General features: G+C 26.8%; 2 protein-coding genes across 3 annotated transcripts; one reads left to right on the top strand and one right to left on the bottom strand.

Annotated features, from left to right (window-relative positions):
• Nucleotides 1–72: 72 nt before the first annotated feature.
• dock (SH2/SH3 adaptor protein dock) lies at nucleotides 73–3,767 on the bottom strand. 2 transcript variants are annotated; one of them, XM_011496699.1, is made up of 3 exons: nucleotides 3,392–3,767; nucleotides 1,635–2,632; nucleotides 73–361 (listed from the first exon to the last, which is right to left on the bottom strand). In XM_011496699.1, exons 1-3 carry the CDS (start codon nucleotides 3,408–3,410, stop codon nucleotides 137–139), a joined length of 1,242 nt encoding a protein of 413 aa, XP_011495001.1. In that variant the 5' UTR covers nucleotides 3,411–3,767; the 3' UTR covers nucleotides 73–136. The 2 variants fall into 2 exon arrangements, with proteins under 2 accessions (XP_011495001.1, XP_011495000.1); XM_011496698.1 differs by lacking the exon at nucleotides 3,392–3,767 and adding an exon at nucleotides 2,749–2,845.
• A 10,480-nt stretch (nucleotides 3,768–14,247) lies between these two features.
• LOC105359929 (integral membrane protein 2C) lies at nucleotides 14,248–15,926 on the top strand. Its single transcript, XM_011496697.1, has 6 exons — nucleotides 14,248–14,344; nucleotides 14,426–14,535; nucleotides 14,856–15,344; nucleotides 15,401–15,515; nucleotides 15,582–15,728; nucleotides 15,805–15,926. Exons 2-6 carry the CDS (start codon nucleotides 14,446–14,448, stop codon nucleotides 15,909–15,911), a joined length of 948 nt encoding a protein of 315 aa, XP_011494999.1. The 5' UTR covers nucleotides 14,248–14,344; nucleotides 14,426–14,445; the 3' UTR covers nucleotides 15,912–15,926.
• The last annotated feature ends 4,184 nt before the right edge of the window (nucleotides 15,927–20,110 follow it).

The raw sequence follows: 20,110 nt of genomic DNA, 5'->3' as shown, positions 1-20,110 counted from the left end.
GCATTTGATGAGATCTGATTTAAAAAAAAAAGGGATAGGAGATTAAATTCTGGAGGAGCATATAAACACATATAAACTAAACATTGTATAATTATTAATTGTTATTTTCAGTCGATAAAGAATGAAATGCACAAGCCTAGCAACCATTATTACTAGGATTTCCGGTTTTTGGTAATGATCGTACCAAGTACAATTTTTCTCCTTGTTTATTTGTATAAATTGGTGCTCGTTGATAATGATCTACGAGTTGATCCAATGTATGAAATTTTCTTTGACCAATACAATACAATGCACCTTCAACGTGTACCCTAAAATGTTTATTACGCCCTGGTGCTTTTAGTGAAACTGAGTAATCTCCCATCTAAAATAAAATAAAATAAAATAATATATTTTAGTTTTAAAATAAGTAATAAGTGAATTATTTCTACACTTTAAATACATCATAAACAGTTTAATAAATTTACCTGATAAAATTAATATTAATTTTATTTTTAAAATAATATTAAATATATTTACCCTATTTTATTTACACATATTTTCCATTATAAATATTAAAAATATAAATATATATGATCATTCAGTAATCTTGTTAAATGGTTAAATCTGATTAAATGGTTTATGCTAATGAACTGTTTTAATAGCATTTACTTTTAAAATAAATATATTCAATAACAACTTTTTATTTATATTGTTCAAATAATAATTTAAACAAAATTAATATAAGTATATAATTGCAATTAATGATTTACTTCATTTTTTATTATTTTAATCTTTACGTATATTAAAATTACTTGTAGAATTTGTAATAAATAAAATTGCTGTTCTTAGATAATTAAATACGAATTTAGTAAAGTAACTTTTAAATAAAAATTTAATTCTGGATATGTTCTTTAATTGAAGTTTTGAATCAATTTCTAAATATTTTTGAAACAATATTTAAAAAAAAAATGGTTTATAACATTTTAAGTAAATTTATTGAATTTGTTAAATTTATTTGAATGATTGAAAGATTATATACATTTATTTAGTAATTACTTCATTTTGAGATAGGATAAGTTTTGTTTATTTAATATATGAAAACTATGCACTGATTTGATTACACTATTTTGAATTATGTATACTATTACTATTATATAATTTATATTACAATACGTAGTATATTTACAACATACATATATATGCACTATAAATATTATTATATACTTTTTATAATTTGATACTTTATAAGTACAGAAATTGAATACTGAACATAGAAATTAAATACTGAAATATTAAATATATTAATCTTTTTTCATTTGATGATATTTTAGAATTATCTCATATATAAAATATATTTATAATATAAATATTTATTAAAAATAGATACAAACAAATTTTAATATATATGAAAATATTATTAGAAAGTAATATTAAAATATTATATTCTGATACTATCATAACAAATTCACATTTTTATAACAAATAGATTACCCAAAATATGTTTTCAATTTATTTGAAATTATTTAATTATTAATTAAATATGTGACATAAGACTACACAAATTTATATAGCATAACATAAATAGTAAATATATAAATGACTCTAATTTGTTTTAATCTTATATAAATATTAAATTCAAGTTTCAGTATACTTACATTGGTCTCACTGTCTCTTATTAAAAAGTCACCATCATGTCCATGTTGATTTAAAAGTGTGTCACATTGTGAACGTGTAATGCTACCATAATACCAGGGTTTTCCTAGTAAATGTGGTCTATCGGTTACAGTATTAGTAATACCAGTTGTAGAGTTGGAGCGAGGATGATCAGATCTTCTTTCTAAAGAATCACCTAACCCAATATCACTGCTAGTATTGGTACCACCACCACCTACTCCCACACGGTCACGATAAGGTTGCGTTAAGTATTCACTAAGTTCTTGAAGGTAATTTCGAGGAACCAGACCGATTTGTCCTTGACCATTTCTTGCTTTGTACCATTCTGGATCAGCTGGTGGCCGATCTAAAATTTCAAGGCGATCCCCTTTTTCAAATGAAAGTTCTTGATCATTATTCGATGAAAAGGAATAGAGAGCTACAACAATATCTAAAACATTTTCTGCCATTGCATAAGTATGAAGTGTATCATCAGCATCCCCTTCTTCTTGTGTATAATTAGATGGAAACCATCCAGCTTGTGTACCACTTTGTCCTCTCCACCAACCATCATTACTTTTCTCAAGTATTAAGATTCTTGTTCCTTTAACCAATGAAAGTTCGTCACTTTGTTGAGCTTGATAATTATACTTAACAACCGCAGATCCAATAGCTTCACTGGGATCAGCTGGTAATCGTCTAGGCATTATTGGAGACTCAACAACACGAGATGGTGAATTACTTGATGGTAAAGTCTTTGATCCGGAACCTTTTTTTACTTTTTTTTTAATGCTATCAAATAGTGACGGTTTTTCTTTTTTAACATAATTACTTGGTACATAACCTGCTTGACCTCTTGAACTCTGCACTCTCCACCAGTGTTTTGAATCATCCAGAAGTAAATATCGCTCATTTTTACGTAGATCCAATTCTTGAGCACCTTGAGCTTCATAATCATATTTTGCGACAACATAACAAACATCGTCTTGAATTGTTTTGCCTGTAAAAATCTTATTATTAACTACGCAACAATGATTGTTAAATGAGTAGAACTTAAATAATTAGGTAAAAATGAATAGATAAATTATCTAATTATTTTGTTAAAATATAACGTACCATGCCTCATGGCTGCCATGTGCGAACAAGAAAAGTGATATAATAATACTTGTGTATAAATGTTGATTTAATTATAGCTCTATTTTTCTACATATATCACGTGTATAAAATGAAAAATGTTCAAATACAAATTGTACAAATATTTCAAGAATTCATTCTTTATATTATTTCTTCCTTTAGTTTCTTTTTAATGTACAAGTATATTCCAATTAATCAACTTGAACTCTGTTTGCAGCAATACAAGTAGTAGATATATATTTAACACTTGATGAAAAGAATTTAAGAAATAGAAATAATTATTTATAACATTAAAAATTCTATTTCAATGTATTAATAATTTTTTTATTTTGTACAAAAAAGTAATTTAATTTGGTTCAATTAAAATTTTGAAAGAATTTTTATTATAAGATCATAATATTGAATCGAAATTTGATATAATTTTAAAATCAATACAGGTATTGTTTTAATAGAGATTTAGATATCACATAGTTATTATTAATATTAGAATACCTTTTATTGTTATAAAAAAATTTAAATTGAAATATAAAAATTAAATAAAAACACAAAAATAAAAGAATAACCAATACAAAGAAAACAAATGTAAGAATAGTTTAATGTTTATATTCTATCATTCGTATATTACCGATTCTTAAGCTCGTCATATTTCTTCATATGCAAGAAAGAACAAAATAAATAATCTCTAATCCTGCCTCTAGTTCTGCCTCGGATAAAGGGCCAAGGAGGGTGCACGACGACGCTCGGTGCAGGATACAACAGTAGTAACACCGACGGCTGTAGCAGCCATGAACGGATGAGCAAACTTGATCTAAGGAGCAATGCACTTTTTATAATGAAAATTAATTAAAAAGAGTAAAAGAACATTGAAAAGAGTATACAAATTTAAAAAAATTAAAACTCGTAATAAATCGGTTAATGCACATACACTTACATTATTGTTAAACGAAACACTGGTGTTTGTCTTTCTATCAATAAATAAAAAAAAACCAGGCAGAGAAACGCGCGCGCGCGCGTATAAGGTCCTCAAAAATCTAATATCAATTGATTTTTCGAAACTGTTGAAGGCATACACAATCTAAGGCCGGTACTAAGAGTAATTATAATTTGTGTCTTAATTACTTCAGCACTTCAGCATATAGTAAGTTTTAAAAATGCATATACTTTTCAAAAAATGAAGTAATAGTACACTTTATTTATACAAACTGAAAAAAACATTAAAATAAAATACTAACTATACTAGCAGAAATTCTGCTACTAGCAGTAGCTAATAGTTTTTTCTAGAGATGACATGAAAGATTGATAATCTAATGTTAAGACGGTTAAATTTTGATCATTACGAACCTAGCGGATGTTTAAACGAATTAATTTTACGATTTTCAGTAATATACAAAATAGTTAGAAAAGTGTTGAACGCATATATAAATATATATATATACATTTCTTTGACTCTTTTTAAGATTCGTAGAAATATGACAATATGACCTCTGAATTCTGTAAGCCTAAAGAAATCTGTACGAAGCTGCTTTGTGCCATGAACAAATATATCTGATAGAGAGATGAATAGATAGATAGATTGGTAGATAAATAAAAAGGTATGTATAAATATATATAGGTAGAGAGAAAGAGAGAGAGAGAAAGAGAGTGAGAGAAACAGATAGAAAGGTGTCTTAAAGTCGCTAAAATAATTGAATCGAGAAATATGTAATTAAACTTACTTTTATTTTAAATAGTTATATAATTACTAGTGTTAGTTTTATATGAAATATTGAATGTCTAGTCATGATTAACAGAAAAAAATTTAGATTAAGTAATAACACTTATAGTACATTTACTGAAAATTAATACAATTTTTTATAACATTTCATGTAATAAGATTCATGTACAATTAAGATTTTACTGAATGATTTTTTACTGAAATCTTTCAATGCTGTAACTTTCATTTCAAAGCGTTACTTTCCTGTATTTCTAAAATGAACTAATATGCTTCATTTGCATATTATGACCGCTCTACAGATGCAACATATGGAGTGCAATTACAAGATTTTATCAATCAAATAAAAATTTTGAGCGATGATTCGAATTTTGTTTCTAACTAAAATAATTTAAATACAAATTTAAACATATTAATAAAAATATTTTCATATACTTAAGCTAGTCATTTTTGTAAATTTTTTCTATTTCAAAAAATGCTCATATTTGCAAAAAATTTCATTACTTATATCTGGTTTTTTGTTTAACTGCTAATGGTTATTTTAATACATTTTGTACACTTTTAATATATCTTTATTACCATATATTAATTAATTTAAATAATAAATATTTATTTTTAAATTACTAGTATTCAAGGCTTGTATTTTCGCTATCATTTTATTTAATGTCAGTATCATCCATTTATATCAATAATCTATTCTTAAATCTCAAATTTATAAGAAAAATATATAAATTTTCATATAAATATATCTTTTAAATTGAAAAGTTTTTTTATAATTTTTTTAAAACTTTCAATATTTTTGACTTTGAGAATATCTTCGATTATCATAAAACAAATTAATGTATTTAAGACTTACCATAAAATTTTATAAATATGATTAAGAAATAGACCAAATGTATTTTTACCCTATCTAAAAAGTTTTTTATAATTTAAGAGTAATAAAATCATATATCTATATGTAATGAGGTTTGTATTATAAATTTTGTTATGGTTGAAAATAATCCACTCAGAAACGTGTAATAAGCAATGCATAATGTCTATAAGATGATTTAACAATTATTAGAACGAATGCTGAATATGCAATATGTATAGAATTTCCTTCATTGTTTCAATAACTACTAAGAATAATTCTTTTTTTCAAATAAGTAATAAATATCGTATTATTTAGTAATGCATTTAAGCGTGTAACTTCGTACGTGACAATTTAAAGAAATTAAATATATTTTAATTTCTAATTTAATATAACATTTAATATGTTTATAATAATTTTAAATTATTTAAAATCCATTGATTTTGTTATTTGATATAAAAACCAAAGATGGAGTTTATGTATGTAGAATATCTATCTTTAATATGAAATAATATAATATTAATTTGTGTGATAAAACTATTGTGAAAACATTTAGAAAAGAATAAGCGCTTATTTTCTAAAATTGTTCATGGTGATAAAAGTTAAAAAAATGATTAGTTATTTACATAGATATATACAACACAAAAATATAAAGTATTTATAATCTATAAACATTACTATGTTGTATATTATCTAAAACACTAATCGATAGTAATTATTTTAATTATACATTTAATTATTTTTGCAAAAATAATATATTCTTAAACATATAATAATAATTTTAAATATAAATATCACAAATTAATTATATTCAATAATAACGAATTATTATAAGCATTTTAAAAAGTTTGAATCCTTAAACTATAAGAAATCTGAACACAATACTAATATATAACTTGTTCAGGATTAAACTACCCAGCAATGAAAATTTATTGCTTTATTTAATATGATTCCATTATATTTATATTTATTATTAATGTGTAATATTTGAAGTATTTGCTACGAAAATTCTCAATGATATTTAAAACCTTATGCTGTATCCGCATAGCAATAAAGGAAGATTCTCGAATCTAATAAAGCTTGCTTTCCGAGAATTTGACAGGATTTCTAAGAATTATAAACTCTAAATGTACGAAATCATATAAAAGAAACAATAGACGACGAAGCAAATCAGTCTTATTGAGTAAGTCAAAGTGAAAATAGTGCGTCATAACAGTTAAAGTTCTGCACGTCTGTCTACAGGAATCCGTGCAAGGTATACTTATTTGTTTACATTATTTATTATCTATTGCTGGCCAGCTATCGGTGCGCCCTCCGCAACGTGACACTAGTCAGACCGCATTGTGAGTGACGACATTGACTGGCATCTCCAGCAAACTATATGTATCACATATTATTATTGCGGCTCAGCGTCGACACTATAGGTCAGGCCTCTGCAACTTGATTCTTATTAGACCGCTGAAGACGGCGCCGATACTGTCTGGTGGCCCCCACCACACTATCAGTACTGAGGCACAGCATCGATATTATCGGTCAGGACTGCAACTTGATTCTTATCTGACCCTGAAGAGGGCGCCGATACTGTTTGATATTCCCCACTAATTCATTTCTTGTGATCCACTTCCCAAGAATAATTGCCGATAAAAGCGCCCATGGATTCGCGACTCTTGCGATTCTCTCCCTCATTAAGAACAATAACGCGTACCCAGTACAACCAGCACAGTCTTTGCCTTGCACTCCCGGACGACGTTCTACAGTTTATGATCAACTGTTAAATCACGACGAGCTGAACAATTCTCATAACGATCGGTAACAACTACCTATGTAACATAACCTTAAATAAAGATCGCTAAAACCAATTGTGTTTACACTGAATTGATGTATTACCCCCACCCCATCGCCATTAAACCAGTTGTACGGTCTAATCCAACCACCTTGGTCTTAGATCAACTCTGGTGGCTGGCATTCCAAACATAACTATTATATACATTATTAAAAAAAGTTCTGTATAGATTTATATTTCTTATAAGTTATTTGAAATAAGAATAATATAACCAAAAGTTTTAAGCTTAATCTATCATTAAAAAGCTTTTCTCCTTCTTAATATTTATAAAACAAAAGTGACTAAATAAACAAATTTTTATCATCACAATATTTCACAAAGATATATACTCACATGTTAAAGACAGTAAAATATTAAATAAGTATATTGTTCGAAAATTAATGTTTTATTTTGTGGCTCGAACTACCATTTCAATAGTGCAGTGGATTAATCTCTCGCCATAGCGAAAGGCTGAAAAGTATAATGTAATATATTTGAGTTTAATTATTATTTATTCTGCTTATGAATTATAATTTTGTAGCGTTGTAGGTTGCTTCTATTGAGATAGAGAATTATTCTATTGTAGTGGTGCAGTTCTTTTTTGTGTTCTTGATTGTCGGAGATTTCAATTGAAGTTCGTGCTAGCGCAAGTGACACTGATGTGAGATGCACTAACTAATAATAACAATTAATGCACGAGGTGTAGAATTACAATGAGCACTAAACCGAATTGATAGTAGAAAACCTGTGAGTCAGATGTGTAGTGACTGAATGGATGTTAAACGAACAATGGCGCGGCGCGTGGCGTGCTGCTCTTAAATATTCTCGGCATAGTTTTTGATGCCGACAACAGCGCCATAGCCTGTTGCTACGCCGAAAACCGTTAAAATGTTGCTATGCGGAAGTATTGTTGCATATTAGACGCTATAGAGTGGGAAGAATTCCTGGAATCGGTCCCAATTTTAGATTAGAATTAAAAAACTGCTCAATCCCGAACATTCCGCTCGCCATCATCAATTTGTTGATGATAAAATTTGTGGTTCAGGGATTGGAAGTACAGCAAGCTTATGAACTGGCCTCGCCATGGTGGTAACAGCAGTTTTTAGTGTAACTACTCTCGTAAGTCCGTCACTACCGGGATGCAATTTTATTACTCGAGCGAGTGGCCACTTGCTGGGTGATGAGCGCTCATCGGTAATGAGTACCAAACTACCTTCCTTTGATATCATTACGTGGGTGATGCCATTTCGATATTGATTGTTGTTGTTGTAGGTAGTGAGCTGACCAAAGTGACCAAAATTGTTGGACACGTTGTTGGATAGAGATAGTCTAGGCATGGGTATTTCTTGGAGCGATGGTTCAGGAAGAGCCGTCAGCGGACCTCCTGTAAGGAAATGGCCAGGAGTGAGTGCGGTTAAATCTTCTGGATCGTCGCTGATTGATTCTAAGGGTCTGGAGTTCAGGATGGCTTCGAATTGAGCAAGCAGGGTAGTGAGCTTCTCAAAGGTCAGCAAAGTGTCTCCAATGGTGCGTCTGAGGTGATGTTTCACTGATTTGACTACCGCTTCCCACTTACACCCCATGCGGGGCGTTGAGGGTGGATTGAATTCCATTGTCTTGTACCATGATACCTTCGATTTGTTGCGGTTCGTGGGTGCCTTGAATAAATTGCATTTTTAGAGCAGCATCCGCACCTATGAAGGTAGTACCGCAATCCGAATGGATTATGCCTGGAATCCCTCGGCGAGCAACGAATCTTCTGTATGCGGAAATGAAGCCGCCAGTTGTGTAATCGGAAACTAATTCTATATGAATCGCTGAAGTGGAAAAACAGACGAAAGTGCAGATCCAGGCCTTATATGTTTTCGCACCTCCACCCCTTTTTGTTTTCAACGACATAGGGCCACGCCAGTGTGAGTGAATGGTCTCGCTGGTGTCACTCATGTGATTGGTAGTTGTCCCATTAGTTGTTTCGCGCGAATTGCCCTTTGTTGTGCGTTTAGATTTGAAGTAAAAAACTGCTCAATCCCGAACATATAATAAATTTAGAAGTAAAATATTTTATAATCATATTGTCTGGGATCAGACTGAAAACCTCCCGGTGATGTTGAGTGGAGGAGGCAAATGCAATTATTCAATTCTACACACAGTATATTTTGGTCTTTCCTTTATTAAATACAATAATATAATATTTGTTAATGGTATAGAAGTGTATGAATGGAGAGTATGAGTCACTTATGTATGAAGTTTCTTCAATTGCTTACCGTGCTGACGAGAGTGTGTGTACTCTCAGTAGTGTGAGGCGTGAATCCTTCTTTTCATGAGAAGTATCGCTGTTGTAGCCGGCGCGTACTAAAGGACTGATTGGGACGATGCTACTTTAGCCGCCGGTGTGAGCGTAAGCAACGTGCCTAACAACCGTTGCTGTTTGTGAGTGTGAGAGCCGCCGGTGTGATCCATCAATGTATGTTGTAGTTATAGTTTCGTTAATTTCACTCTTAATTTATATTTGCACTAGCGCTTCTTGAATATATGTTTAACGGATGCTGATAGTTATGGCGTCACTATTGGTTTGTTAGATTGGTTATTACTTGATGATTAAGTACTTGTATAGCTACAGACAGTGATAGCTATAAGTTGTATGCTTGAAGATAGAATAGTGAGCCCGTCATGGTGACTGCGTAATTGTTACTAGCACAGTGCACTGCGCATCAAGCTCTGCTCTTAAATATTCTCGTAGAAGCTTGCGACGCCAGCAGCGCACCGGTGCCTGTTGCTATGCCAAAATTTGTTGTCACGTCAATAGGATATAGCTTTGGAAGGTTCATTGGTATTGCTATTCGGAAATATAATCGTATATTCGAGTTTTCGACGTAGGAAATTTCCCGAATTCGCTTAATCGTGTTTACAAACATAAATATCATTATATTATAATTTATAATTTGATAATATTATATATTATATAATATATCGAAAGTGATTGTATTATACTCAAATTTGTAAAATAACGAAACATTAAATTCTTTTCTAAAGAAATTTTATAATGTTCGAGAATGCGAGAACGTTTTCTTGCCACGACTTCCCACGGTCGCTGGACATTCGAGTTGGTCAATACATCTGGAAAACTCCAGTGAATATTTAGCTATTTATTCTTTCTTATCTAAAAACGTGCTCATGCTTTTCCGGTGCAGTAAAAACTAATATGTTGTTTACTGTTAAGAAGACGTAGATTCTGATAGAGTATCAGATATACGTAAAAATACCGAATACTTACATTTCCTAAAATTCGCCGCAACCCAAAACTCTGCACGTGCGACAACAAGCAATAGGCGTACGTGCGCACACGGCTTTTAAAGGCAATGCTTGCTTTGTTCTTAACTATGCCGCATCTAGTCGATCGCATTGGAAGATCGACCACACCCAAGAGGACCCTTCGTTTAGCCAAGTCCCAAAGAAGGGAGAGGCGACCAAGGAGAGGTGACCAATAGTAAAACCTCCCCACTTTCCGACACTTTCCCGACTAGCATATTCGGAACTGAGCCCGGAAGAAAGTGGAAATGAAGGCGTGCATAATCCATTATGCTGCCCAAGGTCAACCTCTGATTGGATAATTAAAAGAAGAAGGGATTACAAGTGGAACCGGGTTAGTGAACTATTTAAGACGGGCAATGTAATGTACCGCTGCGTATTCTTTTCTAACCCTTCACACATAATTGAAGGATAAGTCACGACTTACTGTCACGGAGGAGGACCAGAGACAAAGTCGTTCAGCTGAGTCTAGTAAAAGTTCTTTTTATGACTGTGAATCAATATATAGTTAAGCATTGATCTCATCAAGATTAAATTGCATAGAACAGGCCTTTGTAATCTCACTTGGAGACAAGCAAGGAACTTAAGAGCTACAATTATTGAAAGGGAATTTCACATCAAGCCAACGAAGAGAGACTGGAAAATTCACGATACACTGCAAGTAAGTCCTTACCGCTAGTAGTGTGGAAGAATCACGCTACATTGCAAGTAAATCATTACTGCTAGTACTGATTTTATATCTCTCGGGTTTACTCTGAAAACGGACGGCTGAAGTCCAATTAGTGAAGCTTCCCAAACATACTCTAAAAAACAAGACCAGCAATAAACGCCACACAGTGGCTTTTCATTTCCTCCAACAAACAGCTATTCGCGACACACTGCACACGTGTTAAGGCAAAACACAATAAGATTGTAGTGTTCGATCAGAGCACTACAAGGATCATAACCTAAAAAAGTGATAATATTCAATAGATTATCACATATTTCTTTTTACAGTAAATCATAATCTCACCGGTATATGCAGAGAATGACAAATTGATTATCCTCTAGTTCTTCAATAAAGGGATATATCTCAAGCCACAAGAGTATTAAGAAATATAAAGGTCATTTGTAATTTCACCATGGTTAATGATCCAACTTGGAAATAAAGTGAAATAAATGGAATAAACAGCAATAATAAAGATATGTGTTAATTATTGAATCGGTGCATTAATCCTTTACGTGCCCAGCAATCCCACACAACATCAAGTGGTTTTTTTGTTCGAAGTTGATTTTGCACTTTTAGCTGACGAGTCAGATTTGTGGAATTATTTTTTGAACAGATAATAATTATTATGTATACTATTGATAATTGATAATTGATTCTACAGATACTAAAAATTCAATTCTAAGAATATAGACATACTTATTTCGTTTTTTCTAACCTTCACCACATATATAGTATCAGGTATTTTATATATTATTATAATTACTGTTGTCTATTATTATCAATTTTTAATATTACTATTATTATTTTCTGTTACATAAAAAAGTGTTATCTTAATTTATTTAATATTACTCGATAATATAAATTTTAGTTTAAGATAATTTAATGATAATTTTTTTCTTATATTTTCAAAATCAAATTTTTTGTATGCATACATTATTTGTTTATATGATTTATAAAATAGTAATTGAATATAATATTAATTGTTTTTTATGTTTGAAAATATTGTCTTTATTAATCGTACAAAATAAAATAAAAATATTTAATATACCTTAGTTTATTGCCCGATTTGATAAGTTTGGTGTATAATACAAAGCGATGTACTATTTACGCATGGTACGCCAGTTTTTTTGTAGATGATTAGTTCTTAAACTATTAGGTGTATCAATGTTTATTATTTGTTGTATGTAAAAGCTACTTTGGATTCGATGATCGGTCACTGTTTTCAAATATATAATATATTGTGTACAGTTATTTTATTACAATGAATATCAATAAAATTATTATACTACTATTGTATATAATCAAGTACAGGAACACACAATTAACCAACTTTAAATTACTCAGAATTCTTGTTTATATAAGTATCTCAAAAGTTTCTTATTCATAAAATATTTTAAATATTAAAAAATAGCAATGATTCACATTTTCAAAAGTTCATGATGCATTCCAAAATGTGAAATGCAAGTAAATGAAAGCAAATCGAAAAAGCCGTAAAAGCAGTTTTTTTAAATTCTTCAAATACGATTCAATATTATTAATATATTACAATTTTACAACTAATAAAACATATAATAAAATTGCAAATTACTTTATTTTTCGTATATGTAATATACTTATTTATAATAATTATCACATATAAATAAAATTATAATAGATTAAAATTATAATAAAAGTGGTATACATCAGTATCTAGGATTAGACTAAAACCTCCCAGTGATGTTCGGTGGGAGGATTGCTGGCAAGTGGAAAAGGAAGGCGCATTTATTCAATATTAGCACATAGCATGTCGTGGCGTTTTTTCTCTTTATGTATTGTCAGATTACATATAAATGTGATTCTAAGTCTATTCTATTCTTATATAAGGTAAATTAAGAACTTTTTAATATAGAAATATGAAAATATGTACGTAATATTAATAAGTGTATTCGAGTATTATTTTGTTTTCATTTTAATTTATTATTATTAAATGTATAAATATAAATATGACATTTAAAATAATGAGTTTATTATTTTCAGTTTGTTATTATCTGTAAATACAAAAATTATGTAATTTAATAAATTGAAATCTATAAAGATTCTTTTCCTGAAATAATTATTATTAGTTTTTATTTGACCAATTTGTGTCTATTTTTAAATTGCATGCATTTATAAGAGTCAATAAACTCTTAACACGATGCCTAATTTCTAATGCAACACTTCTTTTTTTTATATGAAATTATATTATTAGTATACATTTGTATTAATTTACTTTTTCATTTTATAAATGATTGATATCATAAATTTTTAATTAATTTAATAATTATGATTATATACCTTCGTTTTTTATTTATGATAAATAGTAAAATTAATAAATATATTTTAATGTGTAGTTTTGTATATTTTATAATAAAGATAGTGAATTAAAAAATATATTAAATAAAAATTGTATTATATTAAAATATTTATTTATTTTATCTAATAATTTGTACATTACTTATATTTTATATTCATAAAAAATAGTCATAGTTTTAATACATATCTAAGAAAAAACTTTTTTGTAAATATGCACTATTATTGAATTGGTTTCAAACCAATAAACTAAAACATCGTTTGCGCATGCTTTTACTAATTTTCAAGAGATTAACAATAGCAAAAACTAATCTTTACTTTTTGAATAATTTGTTCATTTTTTGCATCGAATGGAATAATTGTTTTGTAACCTTAAATACATTTCATAAATTGTGAGTTTTATTTTCTTTAAGTGGTTAATATTAGTCGATTTGTTTGGTAAAATGCATATACCTAAAATTTATTTTAGATATTAAAGAAAATTTAATATTAAACAAATTTATAATAGAAGTTAAATAAAAGTGTGGGCAATATCAATGTTAGACCGTAATAATTATTCCATTCATTGAATTTTTTTTCAAATGCAGGCATCATTAATAATAAATAATAGTACCAATTAGTGTAATGATTGTATTGAATAATTAAAATAATTTAATTTGAACCAATTAGCTTTTCTAATTAGTATTAGTAAAAACTAATTTATATATCTGACAATTAATTGTTATTTTCTCAATGTTTTATCTGTTTAATAGTTATTATTTAGTATAAATTTTGAGTATAGCTGAAACGGATGTAGTATTAAACTATCCTATTTATATTAGAATCAAGTTTGTATTCTTGTTGTAGCTGGTATTGTAATTTTTATTACATTAATTACAATCGTTGATTGATATTTAATCTCTACAAATTCTAATATTTTTTTTATTTGAGATATATTAATCAATTTAAAAATGACGGTTGTTACAAAAGTAATAAATGAGAAAAGAAAAAATTTAGAGAATGTGGAGCAACCATTAGTTGTTGGTATAGAAGATCAGACTGTAAGTAAACTTTTTTTTGCTCTTGTCCTTTAGGTTAAGTCAAATTAATTTTTTGTTTATATTTTTGTTCTGTATTAATTCTATTTTAAGTAAATACATAAAAACTAACTGATAGTATTTTGAAACAGATTATTATTTTATTACAAATAAATTAATAATACAGTCTACTAAATTTCATTGTTTATTATTTTATTATAGAGAATTAAAATTTTGTTCCAAAATATTTTAAATCAATCATTTGAATATGTCTAAGTTTTTTCCTAAATTATTAGTAATAATAATGTATAATATTTTGTTTATAAGGATCTTTTTATTGTTAGGATCAGGCTTGTATTGATTTAGAGGTTCAACATCATAAAAACGAATTTTTTATAAGAAAGAGATATCTCATTTTAAATAATAAGACATTTCGTTCAAGTATTAGAACAACATTATGTCTATTTATGACAGCAATTACAGTTATGAGCATCGGTGTTTTTGCTGGTGTTTGCATTTATAAACTACATGCAAGAGATCAGATGCAGTTATTTTGTACTGGATGGTACAGCATTCCATACGATATTTCAAATAAATTGCAGTATTCTATAGATGAAATTCATCAAAATCATCTGTTAAGTACAGATTTAGTATCTACTTTACCAAAAAATAATGGCCAACAAAAAATAACTTTAAAAGATTCAATGACAACTACTAAAAACTACTTCATGGAACATTTTGAAATTGATCTAGAAAATGAAAATTATGAAAAAATTGATGTACCTGATTTTCATGGTGGACGACAAGGACGATTTATCCATGACTTTAGTATGGTAAGTAATATTTTATTTTGTGTAGAAGTTTATATATTTAACATGAATGATTCCAGAATAAAACTGGAATTGTTGATATCGATGGGCAATGTTGTTTTGTCATGCCATTAAATCGTCAAAGAGTTTTAGCACCTCATAATATGCACGATCTCTTAAAAAAAATGTACAATGGTAATATATTAATTCTATTTAATAGGTAATTTTTATGAATGATAAATTAACTGTTTTATTATAAAGGATATTATGAAGTGAATACAGAAGTGGTTAGAGAATCTATGAGAGTAATTGTTCCTGAAATTGATAATTTATCTACTGTTGGAACATATATTGCTCATGAATGTTATAATATGCCAATATACTTATTACAGCCAGTTAATGAAATTAGTAAGTTAGAAATTTCAGAACAATAATTTTATTTCTTTGCTTTACATAGTATTAATTACAATTTTATAATTTACAGTATATAAACGAAGTTCATCTGATGGAATTTATGGACAATTTGCTGGAAAAAATATTATAGTATTTGATGTTCTTAATTTAGATAGTGTTATGTATATGAAAAAGTAATTATTATTTATATTGTATATGTTATTTGAATATTCAGATATAAATATAAGACTTAGATTCAAAACTTATCGTATTCTTTGATTTCTTGTCTAGAGTTATTTAAGATGTATTTCAAAAACGAAATATGAATATTTTAATGATTATTGAACAGCATATTGGAAGAATAACTATCCAATTATTGTAATGTCTACAATATATAATATATATTTGAGCGTAAATAAAATATTAAAGAAAATTATTACAAGAAAAACTTGTTAATCAGTTATTCAATTTAAATATCTGATAAGCAAGTTATAAATCACGAATAGCAATTAAAATTTTGAAGTACTGAAATAAATAAAAACTATCTGATGCTGATTATTTTTTTAATAAGTAAATATGATATGCTAATTATTGAATAATAAATTTTAAATATTTTTTAATGTATTGATCTGTTAAAATCTATATTTTATTTCATAGTAAAAATAATTCATTTATATTACTTTATGAATAAAGATTTTCAAAATAACATTCCTTTACCTGTATTGTAGTTTAAAAAAAAAATTATCTTTTCAAGAAAAATTTTCTTTCATTATTTATTTATTAACGACATTCATTATTATAATATTTTGTCATATGATAAAGGATAATAACTATAATTTGTATGAAAATTGAATTAGTTTAATATATAAGTGTTTATGAAATTTTTTAAAAGTTTAAAATATACAATTTGTATAAATTTTATTAATTATAATCTATAAAGGTATATTATTCTTAATAAACTTAAATATATTATTTCAATTAAAGAAATATATTAAACCAATCAATATTAAATAATTAAATTATTTATATTTCTTTAAAATAAAATGAACTTAATTGCTAATTTAAATGTTAGTAATATTATTTCTATAAAAAGTAATATGTTTGATTAAAGTAATTGCATATGTAATTTAAATTTTATAGAAAATGTTAGGTAAGATTGTAAATTAAACAAACTTAAACAGTTATGTATTCATTAAGTTTGTAAATTAATTTTCCAAATAAATATTTATTGCATTTAATAATAGATAATAATGAATTTTAAATTGTAATGTAGAAAAAACAAAAGTTTGAATAGTAAAATTAAGTATAGATTTCTATTGTTTCGAAATTGATTCTGAAAATAATCCTCAAGTACAATTGAATTCATTTACTACTTTTTGTCTTAACGAATACAATTTTTTTACCCATTTATCAAACTTCATTTCTTTGTCAACCATTATCTGAAAATAAGTTAAAATTAAATTATATTCAAAATAATGATAATATTACAAAATATAATATAAGGTATAACTATATCACCGATGTATGAAAAATACTATTGAAAGTGTCCAATGTTTTTGTAAATTGAGGAATATGTATAGTATCATTTATATCTATTTCAATATTTTTCATTTTCGTTTCCTTAATTTTCATTGATGAATTAAATTGTTTTGGAATAAATGTATCATTATCTATATCATTCAAAATAGATATTTTTATTTTTGTATCATTTATAAGATGGTTATCTAAATGGACATAAAAAATAAAGTATCAATTATTGCTACAAATATAAAAGCATAATACATACCTGTTGAAGTACTAGATTTAACAGAGTTTAAATTTTTAATATTTGATTGTGAAGTACTACATCTGTTTGTAAATTTTTCTCTAGAATCTGACCTTTTTCTTAAACAATTACGATCTCCAGAGATAGATCTTGATCTTTGGAAATGATATCGTCGTCGTTCTTTTGAACTACTTCTTAAGTGTTTATATTTTGTAAATTTATCTTTGCTTCTAGAGCGAGAACGATATTTTCTTACTTTAGAATATTTTACTCGCTTTTGATATGAAGAACTGTCACTAGATTCTAGTGAACTATAAATTTTTTATTAATTAAAAAAATATATAATTAACAAATTATTTATTTGATTTTTGTATTACTTTTTCATGTATTTCCAACATTATCATTAATTTTATAAATTTAACCTGCATTATGTAGCTTTCATTAAAATAAAATACATTAAACAAATTTTAAAAATGATTTGTTTATATTTTTTTTACTTATGAATAAAAAACAAAATTATTATTTTGAAAGTATTACAAATTTATATATAAGTCAATATCTGATATTCTTAATTTTTATTTTACCTTGATCTTCTTGTATGTTTATGACGATACTTGCTAGTATTTTGTTCAAAATCAGAATCAGAGGAATATTTAGCCATAATATTTATTATTTTAACTATACGAAAACATTTAATACAATTTGATTAATAACTTGATGATTGAAAACAAACTTATGGTCAAAGCCAAAAAGATTAATGTAAATAAAACTATAGATTGTAACTTTTAAATTTTCTATATTTACAACAATAATAATTTGAAATTTATTTATAATAATGCACTTATTTATTATATATTATTACGTAAAACACAATTTTTTCTTATATATAGTCTATGCAAGTTTCTAGTATTTTCAATTGACTATACTTTAAATAAGCTAATATAACAAAATTAATTAATTATTTATGTAAAATTAAAGTAAACAATTAGAAAAATTAGAAATTCATTTTAAAAATTTAATAAAGTATGATTTCAAAACAACGCGTTAAATATAGTTTTATAACCTTGCAAATAACTTTATTTGAATACAAAACTAATTATACTTTAAATTAGATTTTGTTTAAATTGGAAATATAAACAAATTGCATATGTTTCTGATCCTTCGAATTGTAATTGTTATAAATCAAATTATTAAAAAGGCATTAATTTTAAATATGCAAAATATTTCAATATAATCTAAAATTTATATATATGTATTTATTTTGTAATAAAATGCATCGTTTTCTGCTTTTTATGAGTATAGATCGTAACTAAAATTAATTTGCTTACGATAATTAAAAAAATGATTATATAAAACCAAAAAATTGGTGTCAAAACTGATAATTTTATAGTGTATATACATAGCATGTCCTTTTATTGACAATCTTGCTCGTTTGTGATATAAGAGTTCCTCCGATTTTTAAAAAGAATTAATAGTACAGCAGAACTCTTTTTAACCTGATAAAAGAAGTTTCCAAACCAATGTAGTTAAGAAAAATATTGAATATCATACGGCATTACCTGCTAGCGTATAATGCACAATTGATATTTTAGTACATTCCATAAAGAAAGTTTTTAAACAAAATGAATAGTGGATCCAGTCAGTACAGTACTAAATTATTACTTATATTATATTGAAATACCATATAATCTAAATCAGAAAAAAATAATAAACTATAAATAAAAATTGTCACAACAGATAATGTTTGAACGTTTGACCATCTTAATCAAAGAAACTTTAAGAAATCAGAAAATAATAAATTAAATTGACAAAGTGACATTAAGAAAGGGAACGATAAAACTATTTTCAAATTCCTTGAACTCGTTAATAAAGCTTGACAAAATTGGAGATAAAATACCTATATTTATTGGAGACGTTCGAATACATTCATAAAAAGGATATTTTTCATAAAAAAATACGCCTTGTTAATAATTTCAAGTAATAAATACTAAAAAGTGTTATTAATCGACAAAAGTAAGCCACCAATTGCCTACAATATTCCAAATAAGTTCAAAGCAGTTTACCATTCTACCATTATGATATCCACCCAATTACAATTCCATCCCTATATCCATTTGGATTATATTATAATAATAATTATCAATTTTTATAATCTGTTATGACTAGTATACGAATGGTTTTAAGATAAAATTAAGTCTATAATTATAAGAACGGTGTACTTAAGAAACAAAAATATCTGAAAGATAATTAAATAGAATTCCTAGAAAATTTGGAGTTCACAAGTTTAATAACTGGGTCACTTTTTCTATTTAATAGTTTATTATTTTAATAAAATGTCAATTGAACTGGAAAAAAATTTCAACAACAATGTGTAGTTTCATTACATTCTTATAAAGTTCTTTTTTTCTTTTAAGATTCATGTTCCAATGAATATGTGGTAAAGATTAGTATATCATTAATATTTGAAATATGAAAATGAATTTCGTAAATATTAAATTTATCAAATGGTGTGAAATAATTGTATTGTAAAAACCGTGAATATTTACCACAATTAAGAAAATATATTTTACACACATAATACAGTTCATTATATGCATTCAAAATTATTTAATTTTTATATTAATTTTAATTA

This window comes from Ceratosolen solmsi, unplaced genomic scaffold (assembly GCF_000503995.2).
Source record: "Ceratosolen solmsi marchali unplaced genomic scaffold, CerSol_1.0 scaffold29, whole genome shotgun sequence".
NCBI lineage: Eukaryota > Metazoa > Arthropoda > Insecta > Hymenoptera > Agaonidae > Ceratosolen > Ceratosolen solmsi.
Note: the sequence above shows the minus strand (reverse complement) of the source record. Positions and strands in the feature narration are given on the sequence as shown.